This window comes from Sus scrofa, chromosome 7 (genome assembly GCF_054392235.1).
Source record: "Sus scrofa isolate SSC_HxYL_T2T_F1_AM1 chromosome 7, Sscrofa_HxYL_maternal_Yorkshire_Landrace_v2.0, whole genome shotgun sequence".
Classification (NCBI taxonomy): Eukaryota; Metazoa; Chordata; class Mammalia; order Artiodactyla; family Suidae; genus Sus; species Sus scrofa.
The window spans coordinates 23685718-23705945 of record NC_139389.1 but is presented as its reverse complement, the minus strand read 5'-3'; the positions used below and the strand labels follow the sequence as shown (position 1 = coordinate 23705945).

The following is a 20228-nucleotide window of genomic DNA, read 5'->3' as shown; positions in this document are numbered from 1 at the left end:
TGTGGCTCTGGCGTAGGCCGGTGGCTACAGCTCCGATTTGACCCCTAGCCTGGGAACCTCCATATGCCGCGGGAGCGGCCCAAGAAATAGCAACAATAACAACAACAACAACCAAAAAGACAAAAGACAAAAAAATAAATAAATAAATAAATAAATAAATAAATAAAATTATTGTCCAACAATGATCAGAAACAGAAATAAAGAATCCCATATACAATTGCCTCAAAAAGAATAAAATACCTAGAAATGAAGAAAGACCGGTCCACTGAAAACTATAAGACACTGACAAAAGAAACTAAAGAACACACAAATAAATGAAAATATATTCCACTCTCATGAGCTGCAAGAATTAAATATCAATATTACCCAAAGCAATTACAGATTCAATGAAATCCCTATCAAATTCCAGTGGCATTTTTCACAGAACTAGAATGAGTAATTTTAAATCTTTGTATGAAACACAAAATATCCTGAATAGCCAAATGAATCTTAAGGGCAAAGCCAGAGGCATCACGCTCCCTGATTTCAATCTATACTACAAAGCAGTCGTAAACAAAACACTATGATACTGGCATAAAAACAGACACATAGGAGTTCCCATTGTGGATCAGCAGTAACACGCCTGACTTAGTATCCATGAGGATGTGGGTTCAATCCCTGGCCTCACTCAGGGGCACTGCCGAGAGCTGTGGTATAGGTCGCAGACACAGCTCAGATCCAGCAGTGCTACGGCTGTGGCATAAGCCAGCAGTTGCAGCTCCGATTCAACCCCTAGCCTGGGAACTTCCATATGCCATAGGTGTGGCCCTAAAAACAAACAAGCAAAAACAGACACATAGATCCATGTAACAAAACAGAGAACCCTGGAGTTCCCTTGTGAGGTGGCAGGTTAAGGATCTGGCATTGTCACTGCAGTGGTTCAGGTCACTTCTGTGGTACAGGTTTGATGTGATACAGTCACTATTGCAGATCTGAAAAACCGCTAAGAAAATAAGTCTTAAAGATCTCTGCACAAAGAAAAAATTGTAACTTTGTATAGCGACTGATGGTTAATGTACTGTGATCATTTAGCAATGTATATGAAGGTCAAAGCATTACACTCTACACCTGAAAAATAATGTATTGTTGGATGTCAATGATGCTTCAATTTAAAAAAGCATTGCCAATAAAAGAAACATTACAAAGATAATAAGTGAATAAAATAATCAAGTAAAACCAGTTTCCAGTGTTTTGAGAAATCAAATGAGTTTATTCTAAAACATATGTAACAACCTCAATTCAGTAGATAACTAATTGTACACCAGAAGCATTTCCATGGAGAACTCTGTCCCAAAGGAATTTGTCTGCTAACTCATCTGGGATAAGCATTAACGGGCTGTCTGAAAATAATGCCCAAGAGTCTCCGGGATATAATAGACTGCACACATGCAAAGCACTCTTGATATTACCTACTGTCGTCTTCCTAATATGGGCTTTCTTCTTTGGGGCAGCATTGTGTCGAATGGAATACACACTTCTGAATATCATTCTTAAATATTCATCTGTGTACTACAGATTTCTCTGTCCTAGGCCAGTTGGAAAAATTCAAATGTGTTCCTTTATAATTCCATTTGCTTAAACTATAGTTATCAACATAAAGTAAGTAAAAAGATACTTGTTTTAACAACTACCCTTTCTTAGGAGTTCCCGTCGTGGCGCAGTGGTTAACGAATCAGACTAGGAACCATGAGGTTGCGGGTTCGGTCCCTGCCCTTGCTCAGTGAGTTAACGATCCGGTGTAGCCGTGAGCTGTTGTGTAGGTTGCAGATGCGGCTCAGATCCCACGTTGCTGCGGCTCTGGTGTAGGCCGGCAGCTACAGCTCCGATTCAACCCCTAGCCTGGGAACCTCCATATGCCACGGGAGCGGCCGAAGAAATAGCAAAAAGACAAAAAAAAAAAAAAAAAAAAAAAAAAAACCTTCTTAGGGAAGGTTGGAATGTGTGTACATCAGAGTACCAAATATACACAGGGAAACCAGACAGCATTTCATTTCTGGAAGTCTTCTCTAAACTTTGGAAATAACTAGTTTGGTGCCTATAGAAAGCAATGGATTTTTCTTTGTAATCAGAGTCTCTCAGTCTATCACTTAAACCCATCTTAAAAGCATGTAAATTTGAATAAACACTATTCCTGAAAGGTATTAAATACCTGAATGAAATGTGTAGCCTTCATCCAATCATGTCAACTTTTAAAATATGCAGTAGAAATCTGATGTGTTGACCCATCCACCTGTTTTATCCAGACATTTTGAAGTCAGATAAAAACCTCTCCTTTCTTCTATAACATTTTCCTACACATAACTTAAAAGTCTCTGTCAATATAAATAATACGCTGTGTGATGAAAAATGATGTACAAAAAGATACACTAGAGAAGTTCCCTTGTGGCACAGCAGCTTCAGGATCCCACATTGCTGCAGATGTGGCAAAGGCCAAAACTGCAGTATGGGTTGAATCCCTGGCCTGGGAAGTTCCACATGCAATGGGTGTGGAAAAAAAAAAAAAAAAAAAAAAAGGATACGCTAGAATGAAAAACCTTAGTGGAGATGGAGAGACAAGGGACTTTAAATATTCACAGACAGGAGCTCCCTGGAGGCCTATCTGCTAAGAATCCAGCATTGTCACTCCTGTGGCTTAGGGCACTGCTGTGGCTCAGCTTTGATCTCTGAATGTCTGCATGCCTAGGGGCAAGGACAAAAGGAAAAAAAATTCAGAGATAAAGAGGCCCTGATGTCCTGATGGAATATTATTGGAAGTAGATCAAAAATTGGACAAAATGTCATGATATCAGAGAATTGAAAGTAATGAAACACCAGGAGAATGACATGGAAAAGAGCAGAGTTCGAGCATAGAATTTTAGAGCTTAGCTATACATCTACGGAACCCTGAAAACTGGATTTATAGTCTCACCATCTCAATACCTCATTTAAGGGATTCATGGCTTTTTGATCTTTAGATTCTCCCTAGTCATTAGCAGACAACTGGGATGAATGATTAACAGTATCTTACAATTCAGATACTAACATTTCCTTTGTCATAACGTTTGGGAATAGGTACTAGATGATTCATGGGTCTGAAAGGTTTACTGTAGTGTTTGGCACACAAGGCTCATTAAGGATTAGCTGGAATTATTATGATATTATCTCACTGTGCACAACAGACCTAGGGTTCTTTTGGAATCAAAATAATATCTTAGCCCAGGGGCGTTCTATGTGACACCTCACACAATGGCCTTGAGGACTCAGAGAAACAGAGTATGTGAAAACTGTGCTTTCCCAGCCTAAAATGTAATCAGTTGCCTCTAAACCAATGACTCTCTGGTCCTCAGTGGAAATGCTTTCCTCCTGTTCCAGTTCCCTGGACATAAATGTCATATTTGTAGCTACATATAAGTAAGTAAGCTGTTGATAACAGGCCAAGGCCTTACCTAAAAACAAGATAAGCCCCCAGGATAAAGAAAAACTCCTACAAGATAGATAATAAATTCTGACATGAACAATCAATGGCCTGGTTTCAACAAAGTAGTTATGCAAGAAAATGGACATCCAACAACAAATGTTTGAGTTGGGGGAAACATATTTATACCTAAAGTCTCTCAGTTTATACTTCAGCAAGCTGTCATCTAAGGGTTTACGTTTCTTGCTCAATTCTAAATGACCAAGATGGATTTAAATTGTAAAAGCCTTCTTAGTCCCCATGGGGATGATATAATAATTCAACCTGCATCTGCACAAGCCTATCTAGATGATAACTAAGGGCTAGGGCTAGGTTCTCTCCACCTCCTCCTTGTGCTAGAGCTAACTCCACCCTTTCACTCTTCTTAACATTTCAGTAAGGCCTTGCAGCAGGGATTCTGAAAAAGACCTATCTGATTCCTAAGACCCAGCCACATCTATTTATCGGGCACCTGAAGGTAGGAACCAATAAACTTAGCTGGTATTTCTGCAAACCAAGGGATAAAAAAGCATTACTTTGGAGCATCTGAAACACAGTCACTTCTGCTTGGCATTCAATCCTTACCAGAGCCCAAGGACATGCTTATTGTCATCTTTATCACACAGAGTAGTAGATTCCATTTCAGAAAGGTTCGGTTACTTGCTTAAGGTAGCTGTCTTTATGCTGTAGGGTCATGAGGAGAAATTAAGTCCCCTGGTGTCACATCTTTTAATTATCCTCCCCCACCCACCCAAGTGACTGCACCCAATCTTCTACGAATGGATGCTTAATTGTGTGCATATAGTCCCACTATACACAATTGTGTTTGTCATTTCCAAAAATCTTTCTACCTTTCCTGCCACTGCTCTGATACAGGGGAAGCAAACTGCAGATAATGGAACGAATTAACAAAAGCCATCCAGAAGAGTTTATTCTACTTGGCTTTGCGGATCGTCCCTGGCTAGAGCTTCCTCTGTTCATTATTCTGCTTCTAACATACCCCATGGCCATGGTGGGAAACATAGCCATCATTCTGGTGTCCACCTTAGACTCCCGTCTGCACAGCCCCATGTATTTCTTCCTCACCAACCTCTCCTTTCTGGACATGTGCTACACCACAAGCATTGTCCCTCAGATGCTGTTTCACCTGGGAGGATCTGAGAAGACAATCAGCTATCTGGGCTGTGCCATTCAGCTTTATTTCTTCCACATAATGGGAGGCACAGAAAGTCTGCTTTTGGCTATTATGTCTTTTGATCGCTACGTGGCCATCTGCAAGCCTCTGCACTACACCCTCATCATGAATCGGTGCACCTGTATCCTCCTGGTGGCCACTGTGTGGCTGGGTGGAATGACCTACGCTGTCTCAGAGGCCACTGTCACATTACACTTACCACTGTGTGGTCACAACACACTGGATCACTTGATATGTGAGATTCCTGTTCTGATAAAGGCAGCCTGTGGTGAGAAGGGCTCCAATGAGCTCACACTCTCTGTGGTTTGCATTTTCATGTTAGCTGTGCCACTATGCTTCATTCTTGCTTCCTATGCTTCTATTGGACATGCTGTATTTAAGATTAAATCTTCAGAGGGAAGAAAAAAAGCCTTTGGCACATGTTCCTCCCATCTCATTGTAGTTTTCTTCCTTTTTGGTCCAGGCATTAGCATGTACTTTCAGCCACCTTCCTCCATCTCTAGGGACCAGCCCAAGTTCATGGCTCTCTTCTATGGAGTGGTGACTCCTACACTCAACCCTTTCATCTACACTCTGAGGAACAAGGATGTAAAGGGTGCATGGGGCAACCTGGTGAGGAGCGTTTTCACTTCCAAGTGATAGTTCGCAGACATCAAATGACATTCTTTAACAAGTGAGTAGGTATATAGGAGTTTCTCTGACAAATCATTCTTGTCTCATACTTCCCCAGATCATGGCACAGGGTCTTCTTGCAAACTATGTCCTACTTCTCATGTTCTTTCTAATGCTCTTAGACCAAGGGGACACTTGGCTAATAATGCACCCATAAGGGCACTGTTTGTGGAAATGTATTAAAAAGAGTTCTATTCTGGTGGCACACACTAAAATTCTAATGGTGTTAAGAAGTGAATAAAGTAATAATATAAACCCATTCGTTCAAGCTAGTCATCATGGCAACTATTCATCAGTGGATTTCCTATGACAGTGTCCCTTAAGAAATATTTCACCACTTTCTGCAAGATTGGCCATGTCTAAGAGGGCAGCACGCTGCCACTGGGCATTCAGAGTGAGACACTCTAAACCTTAGACCACTGGGCATCTATCCAGGGAAAACCATGACTCAAAAAGACACATGTCCTCCCAATGTCCATTGCAGCACTCTTGTCAATACCCAAGACATGGAAACAACCTAAATGCCCCTCAACAGAGGAGTGGATCAAGAAGATGTGGTACATATACACAATGGAATGTTACTCGGCCATTAAGGAACGAAATACTGGCATTTTTAGCAACATGGACGGACCTAGAAATTATCATGCTAAGTGAAGTCAGTCAGACAATCAGACACCAACATCAAATGCTTTCACTGACATGTGGTATCTGAAAAAAGGACACAGTGAACTTCTTTGCAGAGCAGATACTGACTCGCAGACTTTGAAAAACGTATGGTTTCCAAAGGAGACAGTTTGGGGGATGGGAGGATGCACTGGGGTCATGGGATGGAAATCCTATAAAAATGGATTGGGATGATCATTGTACAACAATAAATGTAATAAATTCAAATAAATAAATAAATAAATAAACCTTAGACCAACCAGGAGTCTCATGAGACTATCAGCCTCAACTTATGGAGATGCTACTGCTTCCTTAAAAACTCATTGTGGGTCTTGTTTAACAAAAAAAGTATACAGGGTTTGAATATTTACCTAAAAACCTTAAAATATATTCTTAAATATTAAAATAAATTAAATAGGTGGACAAAATATGTGCATAAGTTTCTTAACATTTCTTTTAAAGATCATAAGCATGAACCTTCTGAATCAGTAAGAGAAAATTAGTAATATAATAACGAACCACAACATGTAAACATTTGGCACATGATGGAAACAGCCAGGAATGCCTTCTGAAACAGTGCAAGAATCATTATGAGAAAGAAACAATTGATATTTCTAGAATGGAAAGCAACTTGATTACTTCAAGCAACACAAGTAGCTCTCTGATGCTCAGAATCTGTATCATTAAAAGGGAAAGGTACCTTAGTTACAAAAATAAACTTAGTTCTAGGATTCATACTCAACCTAAAACTTCATCGAAAAATTAGTTATGTTTTTAAGCAAATAAAGGATTTTTTTGTTACTTGATACTGAATCAATATGATGAGAAATCAACAGTGTTGTGTAGTGAAGAAATTAACAGGTAAGAAAAACGAGAATCATTGGAACTTTTCTGGCATGCATTCTGGTACAATCAAAATCTAAGCAAACTATTGGTTGGAGAATGGCATGTTCTTCCAAACAAGAACCAACTGTGACCCGTATCTAATTTGTGTGTGTGTGTGTCTTTTTGCCATTTCTTGGGCCACTCCCACGGCATATGGAGGTTCCCAGGCTAGAGGTCAAATCGGAGCTGTAGCCACCGGCCTACACCAGAGCCACAGCAACGTGGGATCCGAGCCACGTCTGCAACCTACACCAAAGCTCATGCAACCTATCATGGATTGAATAACACAGACAGATGGCTCCAGTCTTTGTTCACGTCCCCTCATACCCATTCCTGTGCAGCATATTCCCTAAACACATGCTCAGTTATCTCTTCTGAGTGTATCTCAGCAGTGCAGTCACAGATGTGTCATCAGATAATCACAGACACTAGCTCTGGCTTCCAGGCCAGATACAGGTGTTTTATGCTCTTTTATTGGCCTCAGCATCACATACTGTATTCTTTGTTTTACAAACGTGGGACTGGAGGTCACTGGTATCATATGATATTATTCTATTCATGTCCCAAGTACACAGGCTTACTCTCACCCCATTAAGCTCTTTACTGCCCCTCTTACCTCTTTGTTTCTCAAGTGTAGATTAGAGGGTTGAGGCTAGGTGGGACAACAGTATAAAAAAGGGCAATGAACTCTCCTTGATCTTGAGAACCTCCTGATGGGGGCTGGAGATATATAAACATTCCTGGAATGAGAAACAGGGACACAACCATAAGACGGGCTCCACATGACCCAAAGACTTTCTGAAGTCCAGCTGTTGACTGCATCCTCAGCACAGCACGGGCAATCGCACCAGAGGAGCTGAGAATGAGGATGAGAGGTATGAGAACAAAAACGGAGCTCGTGACCATGAGGGCCAGCTCATTAGCTGTCTTGTATCAACACAAGACAGTCGCAGCAGTGCTGGAACTTCACAGAAGAAATGGTCCACTTGGCCATGTCCACAGAGGGGTACCCAGGCGGTAAATGAGGAATGAAGTGCTGAGTTGGTGAAGCCACTTACCCAAGAAGCCACAGCCAACAGATGGCAGAAACGAGGGTGCATGAGGACAGTGTAATGCAAGGGTCTACATACAGCTGCATAACGGTCATAGGACATCACCACCAGTAGCACACATCCTGTGGATGCCAGTGCAAGGGAAAAGTAAAGTTGAGTCATGCAACCTACATAAGACATGGCTTTTCCTGGGCCCCAGAGGTTGACCAGCAACTGGGGGATGAAGCTGGTAGAGATCCAGAAAAGACAGGTTTGAGAGGAAGAAGTACATGGGAGTGTGCAGATGGGAGTCCAGGTATGATAAGATAATGACGAACAGGTTGCCTGTCAATGTCATTAAGTAAAACATCAAGACAACCACAAAGAGTACTACTTCCACACGAGGCCAATTGGAAAAACCTAGTAGCCTCCAGAAGTTGCATTGAGTTTTTCCATCATCATTCACTCCTTTTACCTGACAAAAGAATTACACAGACTCAAGATAAATGGAAATACAACTGCCAAAGCAATTTTGAGAAAAAAGAACACAGCTACAAGTATAACCCTCTCAGATTTTAGATTATGCTACAAAGCCATGGTCATCAAAACAGCATGGTATTATCAAAAACAGACATATAGGTTCATGGAACAGAAAAGAGAGCCCAGAAATATGTAACTTCAGCATGCTACAGGCACAGCTAAAAATAAAAATCAAATAAAAATAAAATATCTCCCCACAAATTACTTGTTAATTGCAAAATGAAAAGTAGTAGGCTTTACCAGAGGAAATCCTGGTGGACATCACCATAGCCAAGTAATCAATATTAACGTCGCCAATGTTGAGATAAACCAACAGTATGTGACTACTGACATGTTGCTCTAAACAGGACACAATGTCACTTCAGTCATATTCCTGCCAAAAATGCACAGCCTGACTTTTAAAATGAAGAAATATGAGACAAACCCACACTGAGACAAGTTGGGCAAAAGAGCTGGCCTGCCCTCACAAAAATATCAAATTCAGAGTTCTCATTGTAGTTCAGCAGGTAACAAACCCAACAAGTATCCATGAGGATGTAGATTCAATCCCTGGCCTCACTCAGTTGGTCAAGGATTCAGCCTTGCCGTGAGCTGTGGTGTAGGTCACAGATGCAGCTCGGATCCCACATTGCTGTGACTGTGGTGTAGCCCGGCAGCTACAGCTCCGATTCAACCTCTAACCCTGGGAACTTCCATGTGCCTCAGATGTGGTCCTAAAAAAAACAAAAAACAAAACCAAACAAAAAGTACAGCTTGGGATATACTGATCTGTTGCATGAACCATCCTTCAGCATTCTTAAAGAATTTAGAAGGGATATGAGATAAGAGACAAAAAAAATAAAACTACCAGATGTAAGTAAAGATAGGAACTTTATGGTTAAATTTATTTTTACCAGGGAGTGAGAAATAAAGACCTCATCAAAGACTGTTTTCACAGACTGTGGAATGAAATATCTCGGTTTTTAAAAATACGACATGATGGGAGTTCCCATCGTGGCGCAGTGGTTAACGAATCCGACTAGGAACCATGAGGTTGCGGGTTTGGTGCCTGCCCTTGCTCAGTGGGTTAACGATCCGGCGTTGCCGTGAGCTGTGGTGTAGGTCGCAGACGTGGCTCAGATAATGCGTTGCTGTGGCTCTGGCGTAGGCCAGTGGCTACAGCACCAATTCGACCCCTAGCCTGGGAACCTCCATATGCCACGGGTGCGGCCCAAAGAAATAGCAAAAAGACCGAAAAAAAAAAAATACGACATGATGGAGGAAAGAGTGGTGATATGAGTTTCCCCTTCCCATCCCCATATCACTAATCAGCTTACTTTACTCTTAGGTTAGTCCTTTAATACTCTTAAATTACCACTTGAGTAACACTCAAACAACTACAACTCCTTTCACTTCTGTCCTTTCTGTGTCTGATCATACTCCCTCTATTTGCCCAATCGATGCCGCTTTATGTAGGGACCAACCTGATCTCTGGCTTTCATCTCTTTCACATCACCAACATAAAGGGATGGCTGGATGTACCATAGAGTCTAACCTACCACATCACACTAGGAAAGCAGAGTCCGAAAATTACTATGGTTATCATGCTACACAACAGAGAATTCTGAGTCTACTAAAAGACCTGGTTTTAGCTGGAAGAGCATTAGAGCATTTAGTGTCTAGGGGGACAGACCCCTTCTCCTAGAGCAAATGGAGTTTTATGGAAACAAAAGAATAATGGGACATGCTTTCCTTGACTGGGGCCATTGGGAAGGTAAATCCCAAAGCGATAAGTAATGCCCTTCAAGGAGTTTTCCTGGTTACAACAGGGTCTCAGGAATACCTTCAACATGATACACTGTTGCCCAAAGCAAACAATGACTCCATAGACCAACCTTCACTGATGAACATGCTCCAAGCTGTCTTTGTAGGGAAGGGAACAGGTTGTCCTAAAATTTCTTCCCCAATTCCTCATCATGCTAAGGGACACATTTGAGGAATAACTTGTTAGGGGTGGTGTTAAGTGGGAGAGTAGAGAAGCATGAGACATTTGAAAAGTGGGATACATTAAAAACTAAATTGTACATTTTTACTATTAATTAGAGTTCATTGTCTCTGCCTAACATCTCTAAAATTCAAGGCCACGTTTAGCCATGCAAAATATTGAAAATAATCTTTGAATACCATTCAAACTATAACCCAGAAGGTAACCACCAAAACTCTGAAAACTTAACGTAACTATTTAAAATTTCCAAAATATTTTATGAATAATTTCCCTTGCTGTCTTATCAAGTTTTGCTATAGTATATAAAAAATGAAATTAAGACTATATCCAATAATTGACTTGTTGCTGTAACAAAAAAAATTATATGATGAGTTTATAAATTAATGAATATTTTTAAATTTTTATATTGTTTCTGGTTAATATAGTCCATCTATAGAAAGAAAATCTGAGTTTGAAAATTATATTTTATAATGAGATTATATTATATTATAGTTGATTTATAATTTAGTTCCCTGTGCTACACAGTAGGACCTCATCACTTATCCACTCTAAATGTAATAGTTTGCATCTACTAATCCCAAACTCCTAGCCCATCCCCTGGGCCACCACAAGTCTGTTCTCTAAGTCTCCGAGTCTGTTTCAGTTTTTTTAATAAGTTCATTTGTGCCATACTTTAGATTGCACATATAAGTGATATCATTTTTAAAAGTATGATTTTAAGAGAGCATTTGGGTATTTTGCTTTCTGTTTAAGAGAAGTACCAGAAAACAGTCTTTATGTTTCTGTGGTCTTGACTGTTGTAAGCATTCAATAAGAAAAAGATATAAACATTTTCCACAGTGCTTAAAAAAGAAGAAAAAGAAATATATATGCTGATTTTAGGTAATTTTCAGAGTCCATACTCATTCTCAGTGATATGAAACCAATGCAAAACATTTTGTCAGATTATCATAGACCATAAGGCACAAATCATGCGTGGAGGATTAAAAGGGAGAAATGACATTAATTAATCTCTGTAGGATTCTGGTAAATTGAGTATTTTATTTGAGAAGGGTGTGAATTAGAATAGATTATAAACTATTAAATTATCATGGACAGAGCTTCAAGTGGAGTAGAGTTCTAGACACTGGTATTTGTTTATTATTAAATATGATTTATTTATTTTCCCATTCTTTTCATCTTCATAAGCCTTTAGGAAAAAATAAACACTTCAAGAGTGAGAACACACCAGTGACTTATAATATGATGATACCACTGAGGTTGGGGTAGAACAGGGCCTAGGTTATCAAAATGCCAGAAGAAGCTGTTCATTCTCATCTAATCGAGACAAATGTTAATACATAAGATTTGAAAGAATAGATCAAATTATAAGGATATATCAAAAATAACCCTATCATTTGTATTCTAAGGTATTGCCTGGTCATTTAGAAGCTTATTGGGTTCACAGGTTGACTAGATCCCACAAGGGCAAGTTTACAAGAATTAATCATTTGTTTAAAGTGATCTTGGTTTTCCCTGATCCAAAGATAAAAGTCAGAATGTCAGTGGCATGTAGGGAAATATCTCTTGGGTTAAATATGAGTGGAAAAATGAAAGATTTGAAACTCCCCCAATTACAGAAAGGAAAGAAGGAAAAATATTGAGCTTACTTCCCCTTGTACATACTCAGATTTTGGAAATCACTTTCGTATACCTGACAAAATAAAAAGACATACAATGTTAGTAAGTATTCACAGTCAAGACCCATAATAATCATCCCCAAAAATGTGTGCATCTCCAATCTCATATCTGTTTAATGTCTCATTGCTAAGACTTCTACTCAAATGTGCACTTCTCCCCTAAGAGCATTTCATTTTGGAGTTGTCAATCATGTCCTTTTCACCAACACTCACTATCTTCCCAAGAGGTAAAACAAGGCTATGAGAAAAGAAAAGGAACAATATCAGATCTTTAGAAATCTGTATTTTGGTAGGTTTCTCTGACTATTCTGCTCTAGAGCTAATTCTTTTCATGATTTCCCTCACATTTTATCTGTTTCCTCTCCTGGGAAATATAAATATTTTCTTGCTTTCAACTCTAAATTTTCAGTTCCTCAAACCAATGTTGTGTCAGGGAGTCACCTTTTCATTACTAGAAGTGTGTCTTACCATAGGCTCCATTCACTCAATGTTATATAGTTGTATCTGGGGTGCAGGTAAAGGTCATAACCTATCTAGGTTTGCCATCAAGCACTGGAAAAGGTGAAATGTATTCACCTGGCTGTCAAGACATATGACAAGTAAGCTGCAGTCTGGAAAACCTTGTACTAAATGGCATCATGTACTTACAAATTTGGTAATGGTCATATTGGACCCAAGGTCCAGATGCTGCACTACTGTGTAGACACTATGACCCTTAAGGCTTTTGTCTTCACAACCCTTATCATTGGGTGTCTCATTCTCTCATCTCTCATAGGTACATTGCATGTGATAACTTGACCTTAACCTTGTTTAGCATTGGTATTACTTCTTCTTAAATGTTCAATATAGTACTAGTGTAGATACATAAGCCTGTAGGTTTTTAACTAACTCAGGAGCTGGAGAAAAGAAAACCTTCAACATCTGTATTTCCTGATCATGTATTTCTCCTATGCTACCCCAAGTTAGGTGATGATGGGATGATGATGATGAATGATAGATAGATAGATAGATAGATAGATAGATAGATAGATAGATAGATAGACAGACATACAGACAGCAATATATCAGATTATAGGTATAAATATCTCTCCAGCAAACAAAATTTTATTGCTAAAACGAGGGCAAGTTCCTTACTCTCTTCTGTGTAATTGCCACCTTCAGTGTCAATACCTTCACCAATACCTTGAGAAACAAGGATGTCTGTGAAGATAAAGCTTAAGAAGGTTGTGTCTATTTTGAGAATTATTTTTTAAGTCCATATAATATATATATATGTATATACATATATATATATATTCCCAGATCTAATATAATAAAGATGGTTCTGGTACTGACAAATCAAAAAGGCCCTTATTGGGGCAAGTAATGAGTTGCTTATCACAAGGAATATACAATAGCATAGTATTCCTAAGCTGTTTGTCCCCCATGCCTTCTTCCAAGACTCTAAATCACCCATTGATCAATAAGGCCTTCTAGTTCTGGAGATTACAATGACCTGCACGTGTTACAAACTTGCCTTTACTGTACACTAGAATTTTCCACTCTCAAGACAAATTCTTTAGTTTTCCCTGGCAGCCTGGCTCCCACCCCTGGGGTTGGGGATACAACTCCACACGTCATGTCATCTACCTGCAGCTATAGCAGCCAGCTGCAAGCAAGGAGACTAATCATTGCCCAGGATGATCCAACGACAACCCAAGGAATGGAATATTTGAATCAAACACTTCAAGAAAAGACTTATTTTGCAGATGAGATTAAGATGGCCAAATAGAAGGACTGGAGTTCAACTTCTCTCCTAAAAACAACAAAATTAAAACCAAATGCATAACAACCTTCAACCAAATGGACTGGAAACTTTCAAAAAGATATCCTACTCCAGAAGACAAATAGGAGGCCATATCAAGAAGTAGGAGGGGCGATTACATGATATAAACAACCCCACACCTCCCAGGTGGGAAGCCCACAGACTGGAAAGTAACTGTATCACAGAGACTCACCTACAGGAGTGAGAGTTCTGAGCCCCACATCAAATCCCTAGGCCTAGGGATCAGGCACTGGGAGAAAGAGCCCCTGGAGCATCTGGCATTGAAGGCCAGTGGGGCCTGTGCGCAGGAGCTCCGTGGGACTGGGGGAAATGGAGACCCTGTTCTTGAAAGACTCACACAGACTTTCATGTGCACTGGGTCCCAGGGCAAAGCAAAGGCTCCATAGGAATATGGGTCAGACCTGACTGCAGTTCTTGGAGGATCTCCCGGGAAAACAGGGGGTGACTGTGGCTCATTGTGGGGAAGGACATTGGAAGCAAACCTTTTGGGAATATCCATCAGCATGTGTTTCTCTGGAGGTGGCCATTTTGGGAAAACCTGACCCCACCCATCAGCGCTGAGAAGCCCCAGGCCAAACAACAATCCAAGTGGGATCACAGCCCACCCATCAGTAAACAGGCTGCCTAAAGAGCCCAGGCACACAGCCACGTCTAATCTCACCCAGGGACAAAGCCCTATCCAGCTGGTGCGCAGCCCTATCCACCAGTGGGCAGGCACCTATCCCTCCCATCAGGAAGCCTAGAGCAAGCCCCTGGACCAACTTCAGCCACAAGGGAGGCAGACACAGAAATAAGAGAAGTTAAAACTGTATTATCTGCAAAAAGGGCACCACACCAAAAACCTATAAAAATGAAAAGACAGACAACTGTAACTCAGATAAGGGAGAAACAAAAAAACCTCAGAAAAAACAAATTCTTTAAACTTGTGTGAACAACACAAAAGCTACATAGAAAATAGAAATGATGTACAATAGTCAAATATTTATAGATTTATAGGAAATTATCACTTTTACTAGAATCTTTATTTTCTCATATCTGTTTTTTGTCATTCTTTTATGATAACACCAACTGTGCCACTCCCTTCAGTCAAAGAAATCACAAAGGAAATTAGAAAGTCTTTGAGGAGTTCCCGTCGTGGCGCAGTGGTTAACAAATCCGACTAGGAACCATGAGGTTGCGGGCTCGGTCCCTGCCCTTGCTCAGTGGGTTAAGGATCCGGCGTTGCCGTGAGCTGTGGTGTAGGTTGCAGACGCGGCGCGGATCCCGCATTGCTGTGACCCTGGCGTAGGCCGGTGGCTACAGTTCCGATTTGACCCCTAGCCTGGGACCCTCCATATGCCGTGGTAGCGGCCCCAAAGAAATAGCAAAAAGACAAAAAAAAAAAGTCTTTGAAACAAAGTGAAAATTAAAATAGAAAATGTCAAAATATGTGAGATGCAGCTAAATCAGTGCTTAAAGAAAAGTGTATAGATTTAAATGCTTATTTTAAACAAAGGGAAATGATCTAATATCAATGACAGAAGCTTTTACCTTAAAAGGCTAAAAAAGGAAGATGATGTTAAACTAAAATTTAGCAAAGGAAAGGGAATGGTAAATATAAAAGTAGATCTGTGAAATACAAAGTTATTGAAAATAAAATATGAAACTGACAAATCTCTATCTAGACTGATTCACACAAAAGTGTGGGAGATACAAACTACTAGATCAGAAATAAAATGGAGGTCAGTAGGAATCCTACAAACATTAAGAGGACAATAATGGAATATTATGAATAATAAAGTTGATGACAAAGGTGAAATCAGTAGATTCTTTGAAAGATACAAATAATCAAAACAGATTCTTAAAGAAACAGAAAAATCTTAATACTTTTATAACAATGAAAGTAATTGAAGTTTTAATCTAAAATGGTCCCACAAAAAGAACTATGGACTTATATATCCACAAGAGTATTATATTGAACATTTAAGAAGAAGTAATGCCAATGCTAAACAAACTCTTTCAGAAAATAGAGAAGGGAATATTCCCCAAGTCATGTAATAAATCCAGCATTAAGTTGGTACAGAAACTAGACACATACATCACAAGAAAAGAAAAATACTGTTTAATATTGCTCATGATTATAGACACTAAAACTCTTACCAAAAAAAGATTAGCAAATGAAGTCCAGAATGGCCTTAAAAGAACAATATATTATATCAAGAGGTTTTTTTCCCTCAGGAGACAAGGTTATTTTAAGTTACGAAAATTAACCAATGAAATTTACTGTATTAATTGAATAAAGAAGAAAGGCTATCAGCTCATCTCACAAAATGCAGAAAAAGTGTTGGACAGAATTTTCATACCCTTGCATGATAAACCTCAGAAAAGCAAGAAAAAAATGCAACTTCCTAAACCTGGTAGAGGACACAGATAACGCATAGCTAATATACTTATTAGTAAAAGACAATACTTTCCCCTTAAGATTAGGGCAAGCATTTTGGCTCCCAGTTCTTCCATTCAACATTAAGCTGGAAATCACAGCCAGTGCAACAGAGTAACATAGCAATATAAAAGAAATAACAGTTGGAGAGAGAGAAATAAAAGTCCTTATTTATGAATGACATGATCATGTACTCAGAAAATCTTTAAAAATCTATTAAAAGTCTACCAGAAATAAAATGCGTATTTAGCAGTCACAGGATACAAGGTCAATATGCAAAGATCAATTGTACTTCTATGTCATTCACAATGGCATTCGAAAACATTAAATACTTAGGGATGAATTTTGCCAAATAGGTACAAAATCTGTATAATAAAAACATCAATCCTTCTGAGAGAAACTAAAAAGATGTAAATAAATAGAGATATATACTGGGTTCCTAAATCAGAAGACTCAATATCACCAAGATGTCAGCTCTTTCCAAATTGGTATACAAATTCAATGCAACCACAATCAAAATGCCAGTATGCTTTTTTGTAGAAACAATGCATATTTCATTAAAGTTAAAAACTTGCTCTTTGAAAGACACTATTAGAAAATAAAAGCATACCACAGACTGGAAGAAGATATTTATAAAACATTTATCTGACATAGGACTTGAGTCAAGAATATGTAAATGCCACTTAGAATTCAATAAGAAGAAGACATCCATGTATAAAAATGGGTAAGTTTTTAAGACATCCATTAGATGAATCAAGTTGTTTTCAGAGCCTGGTATTAACTGCTTCAGATATTTGATCCTCTAACATTATTTAACATGATTGTTCCCAGTTTACAAGTTCTCATGAATTAGCAGTCTATAAATCACAATGTTAGAAATTGTTCCCACTATCCATATACTTCTAACTACCTTGAAAAAGTTGAGGGAGAAGAGAAGCCTATATCTGCTGTATTAATTGAGAATCTCTCATAGCTGTGATTTTTTTGGTCATTATCTACCATAAGGAATGGTAACTTTAAAAAATATGGTCCAATTTTCTGTTTTACATTAAAAAAAAAAAGCTCATGCTACACATCAAAGACTAATGATATTTAAAAAGAAAAGCTTTAAGGTACCTTAAATTTAAACGATATCCTTGTCATTAACTAACTCAACTAAAGGAAATTAAACTTGTTCTGTTTGTTTGGTTTTATTTCATGTAATGAGATTACCTTCCTGCAGAAATTACCATCTGGTATTTATTTTCAAGGTTTTGGCCAAACTTCTTTTGCTTTAGATTTTTTTAAAGATACATTAATTTATTAGCATTGTGCCCATTGGAAACTAAGTCCTATACAGATACTTCATTTTCTATCTTAACACTGTCATTTCCACCACTAGAAAGTGAGTTCTATTCAGGAAAAATTCATCTATGTTACCAAGCCAACAATCTAGAAGATATTTAGCCAATGAATTGAATGAATGAACGAATGAATAAGTAGATAAATAAAGGAATGGATGAATGAATGAACCATTTAGAACAGGCAATTCTTTATAATATATATATATATGGACCCACAGAACAAAACACTCATGTAATGTAGTATCTTGGAAAAAGTGTGTTCCAGCCAAAAAATTTTTACCATTTAGGTAAATGTAATGGCTATTAATGACCAAAAACTCCATTAGCCGAAGTCTTTGCTGTATGCCCCTCTCTTTCAATAGTTACTAATATTTGCTCTATAAATTAGTGTATTGATTTTAAAACCCACTGACTAATTTCTATAGACACTAAATATTGAATAGATTAAAGTGGTACACATCAAAAAGTTTATCTCTAGATAATAGTCCAGAATTAACCAATTGGTTAATTGGTTAACCAATTGGTTAATTCTTTTATTTAAAAGAACAACAAATTTGGAGCAGAACTTTTCTTCTAAACTTGCTGGGTTATAGATCAAAAATAAGTCTCAGAGTTCCCATCGTGACTCAGTGGTTAACAAATCCGACTAGGAACCATGAGATTGCGGATTTGATCCCTGGCCTTGTTCAGTGGGTTAAGGATCTGGCATCACCGTGTGCTGTGGTGTGGGTCGCAGACATGGTTTGGATCCCACGTTGCTGTGGCTCTGGTGTAGGCTGGCAACTGCAGCTCCATTTGGACCCCTAGCCTGGGAATCTCCATGTGCTGCAGGTGCGGCCATAGGAAAGACAAAAAAAAAAGTCTCAAAGGACCAGAAGAACCCTCCAAGATAGATAATACTCTTCAAACAAAAGCTGCTAAACAGGTGATCCATCACATCTCCCTCTCCCACCCCATTAATCTTTTAACTGCCCCCTTTATATCTTTGTTTCTCAAGGTATAGATTAGAGGGTTGAGGCTAGGTGTGACAACAGTATAAAAGAGGGCAATGAACTTTCCTTGATCTTGAGAACCTCTTGATGGGGGCTGGAGATATATGCACATGACTGGAATGAAAAACAGGGATACAACCAGAAGATGGGCTCCACATGTCCCAAAGACTTTCTGAAGTCCAGCTGTTGACTGCATCCTCAGCACAGCCTGGGCAATGGCACCATAGGAGCTGAGAATGAGAATAAGTGGTATGATCACAAAAATGGAGCTCAACGCCATGAGGGTCAGCTCATTAGCACGGGTATCAACACAAGACAGTCGCAGCAGTGCTGGAACTTCACAGAAGAAATGATCCACCTGATGATGTCCACACAGGGGTACCCAGGAGGTAAATGAGGAGTGAAGTGCTGAGGTGGTAAAGCCACTTGCCCAAGAAGCCACAGCCAACAGATGGCAGAAACGAGGGTGCATGAGGACAGTGTAATGCAAGGGTCTACATACAGCTGCATAACGGTCATAGGACATCACCACCAGTAGCACACACTCAGCAGTTCCCATTGCAAGAACAAAATAGAGTTGAATCATGCACCCGACATAAGAAATGTTTTTCTCTGGGCCCAAGAGGTTGATCAGCAACTGGGGGATGGAGCTGGTGGTATAGCAGAGATCCAGAAAAGACAGGTTTGAGAGGAAGAAGTACATGGGAGTGTGGAGATGGGAGTCCAAGTATGACAAGATAATGATGAACAAGTTGCCTATCAATGTCATCAAGTAGAACATCAAAATAACTACAAAGAGAATTAACTCAGGGTGAGGCCAATTAGAAAAACCCAGTAGAATAAAGTAATCTTCAGAACTTGCATTTTTTTCCTTCATCATTCATTTTTTTCCAATACCTGAGGAAAGAAGCACATAAACTGAAGGATGCCCCACTCATTGTCAAACCCCTGAAAACTGATTGGGGAAAAAATCTATGCCATTTCCAAATACTGCAATATGACAGTAGGATTTTTATGGTTTTGTTTTGAAGTTTCATTCAGACATTTGCCCTGTTGTAGATACAATCAATAACTTCTCAAGCTAATGAGTTCCTTTGTGCATCCATAAGTTAGCATTTGGATAAATGATTAAAGATATCCCATATCTTTTCATTAAAAAAACCCCTTTTTTTACAAAAAGAAAATCTTTATCCTCCTTTCCGTAATGTTCAGATTATTTCCAATTTTGTGATTACACAGAAAGAAATATCTCCAGTTTTAATCATCTTACATAAAGCTGAGAGAATTTACCATGAGATGAAAAACAATTCAGTAGTAACTTTAAAATGTCGATGTTGAATGAAAAAGTCAATTTCAGTTGAATATGTTTGTAGAAAGGATGAAATATTCTTATTTACTTATGTTGTCAGCTTATTCTCATACAAAAATAACATGAAAATACAAGTATAAAGACACATGCATGCACACACCAACTTATTAATATTCACAATAATGAGCTAAGATGAATCTCATTGCATGAGTATCAACG

At 38.9% G+C, this 20228-nt stretch overlaps 3 protein-coding genes across 3 annotated transcripts; 1 reads left to right on the top strand and 2 right to left on the bottom strand.

The window, feature by feature from the left end:
* Positions 1-4367: 4367 nt before the first annotated feature.
* On the top strand, positions 4368-5306 carry LOC110258291 (olfactory receptor 2B11-like). Its single transcript, XM_021081458.2, has one exon. It carries the CDS (start codon positions 4368-4370, stop codon positions 5304-5306), a length of 939 nt encoding a protein of 312 aa, XP_020937117.2.
* Positions 5307-7514: 2208 nt separating this feature from the next.
* On the bottom strand, positions 7515-12787 carry LOC110258288 (olfactory receptor 2J3-like). Its single transcript, XM_084970473.1, has 4 exons — positions 12770-12787; positions 8147-8393; positions 7946-8061; positions 7515-7814 (listed from the first exon to the last, which is right to left on the bottom strand). The coding sequence occupies exons 1-4, from the start codon at positions 12785-12787 to the stop codon at positions 7515-7517; spliced, it is 681 nt and encodes a 226-aa protein (XP_084826599.1).
* Positions 12788-18641: 5854 nt separating this feature from the next.
* Positions 18642-19659, bottom strand: LOC146401353 (olfactory receptor 2J3-like). The gene has a single exon (XM_084970343.1). It carries the CDS (start codon positions 19578-19580, stop codon positions 18642-18644), a length of 939 nt encoding a protein of 312 aa, XP_084826469.1. The 5' UTR covers positions 19581-19659.
* Between the last annotated feature and the right edge of the window lie 569 nt (positions 19660-20228).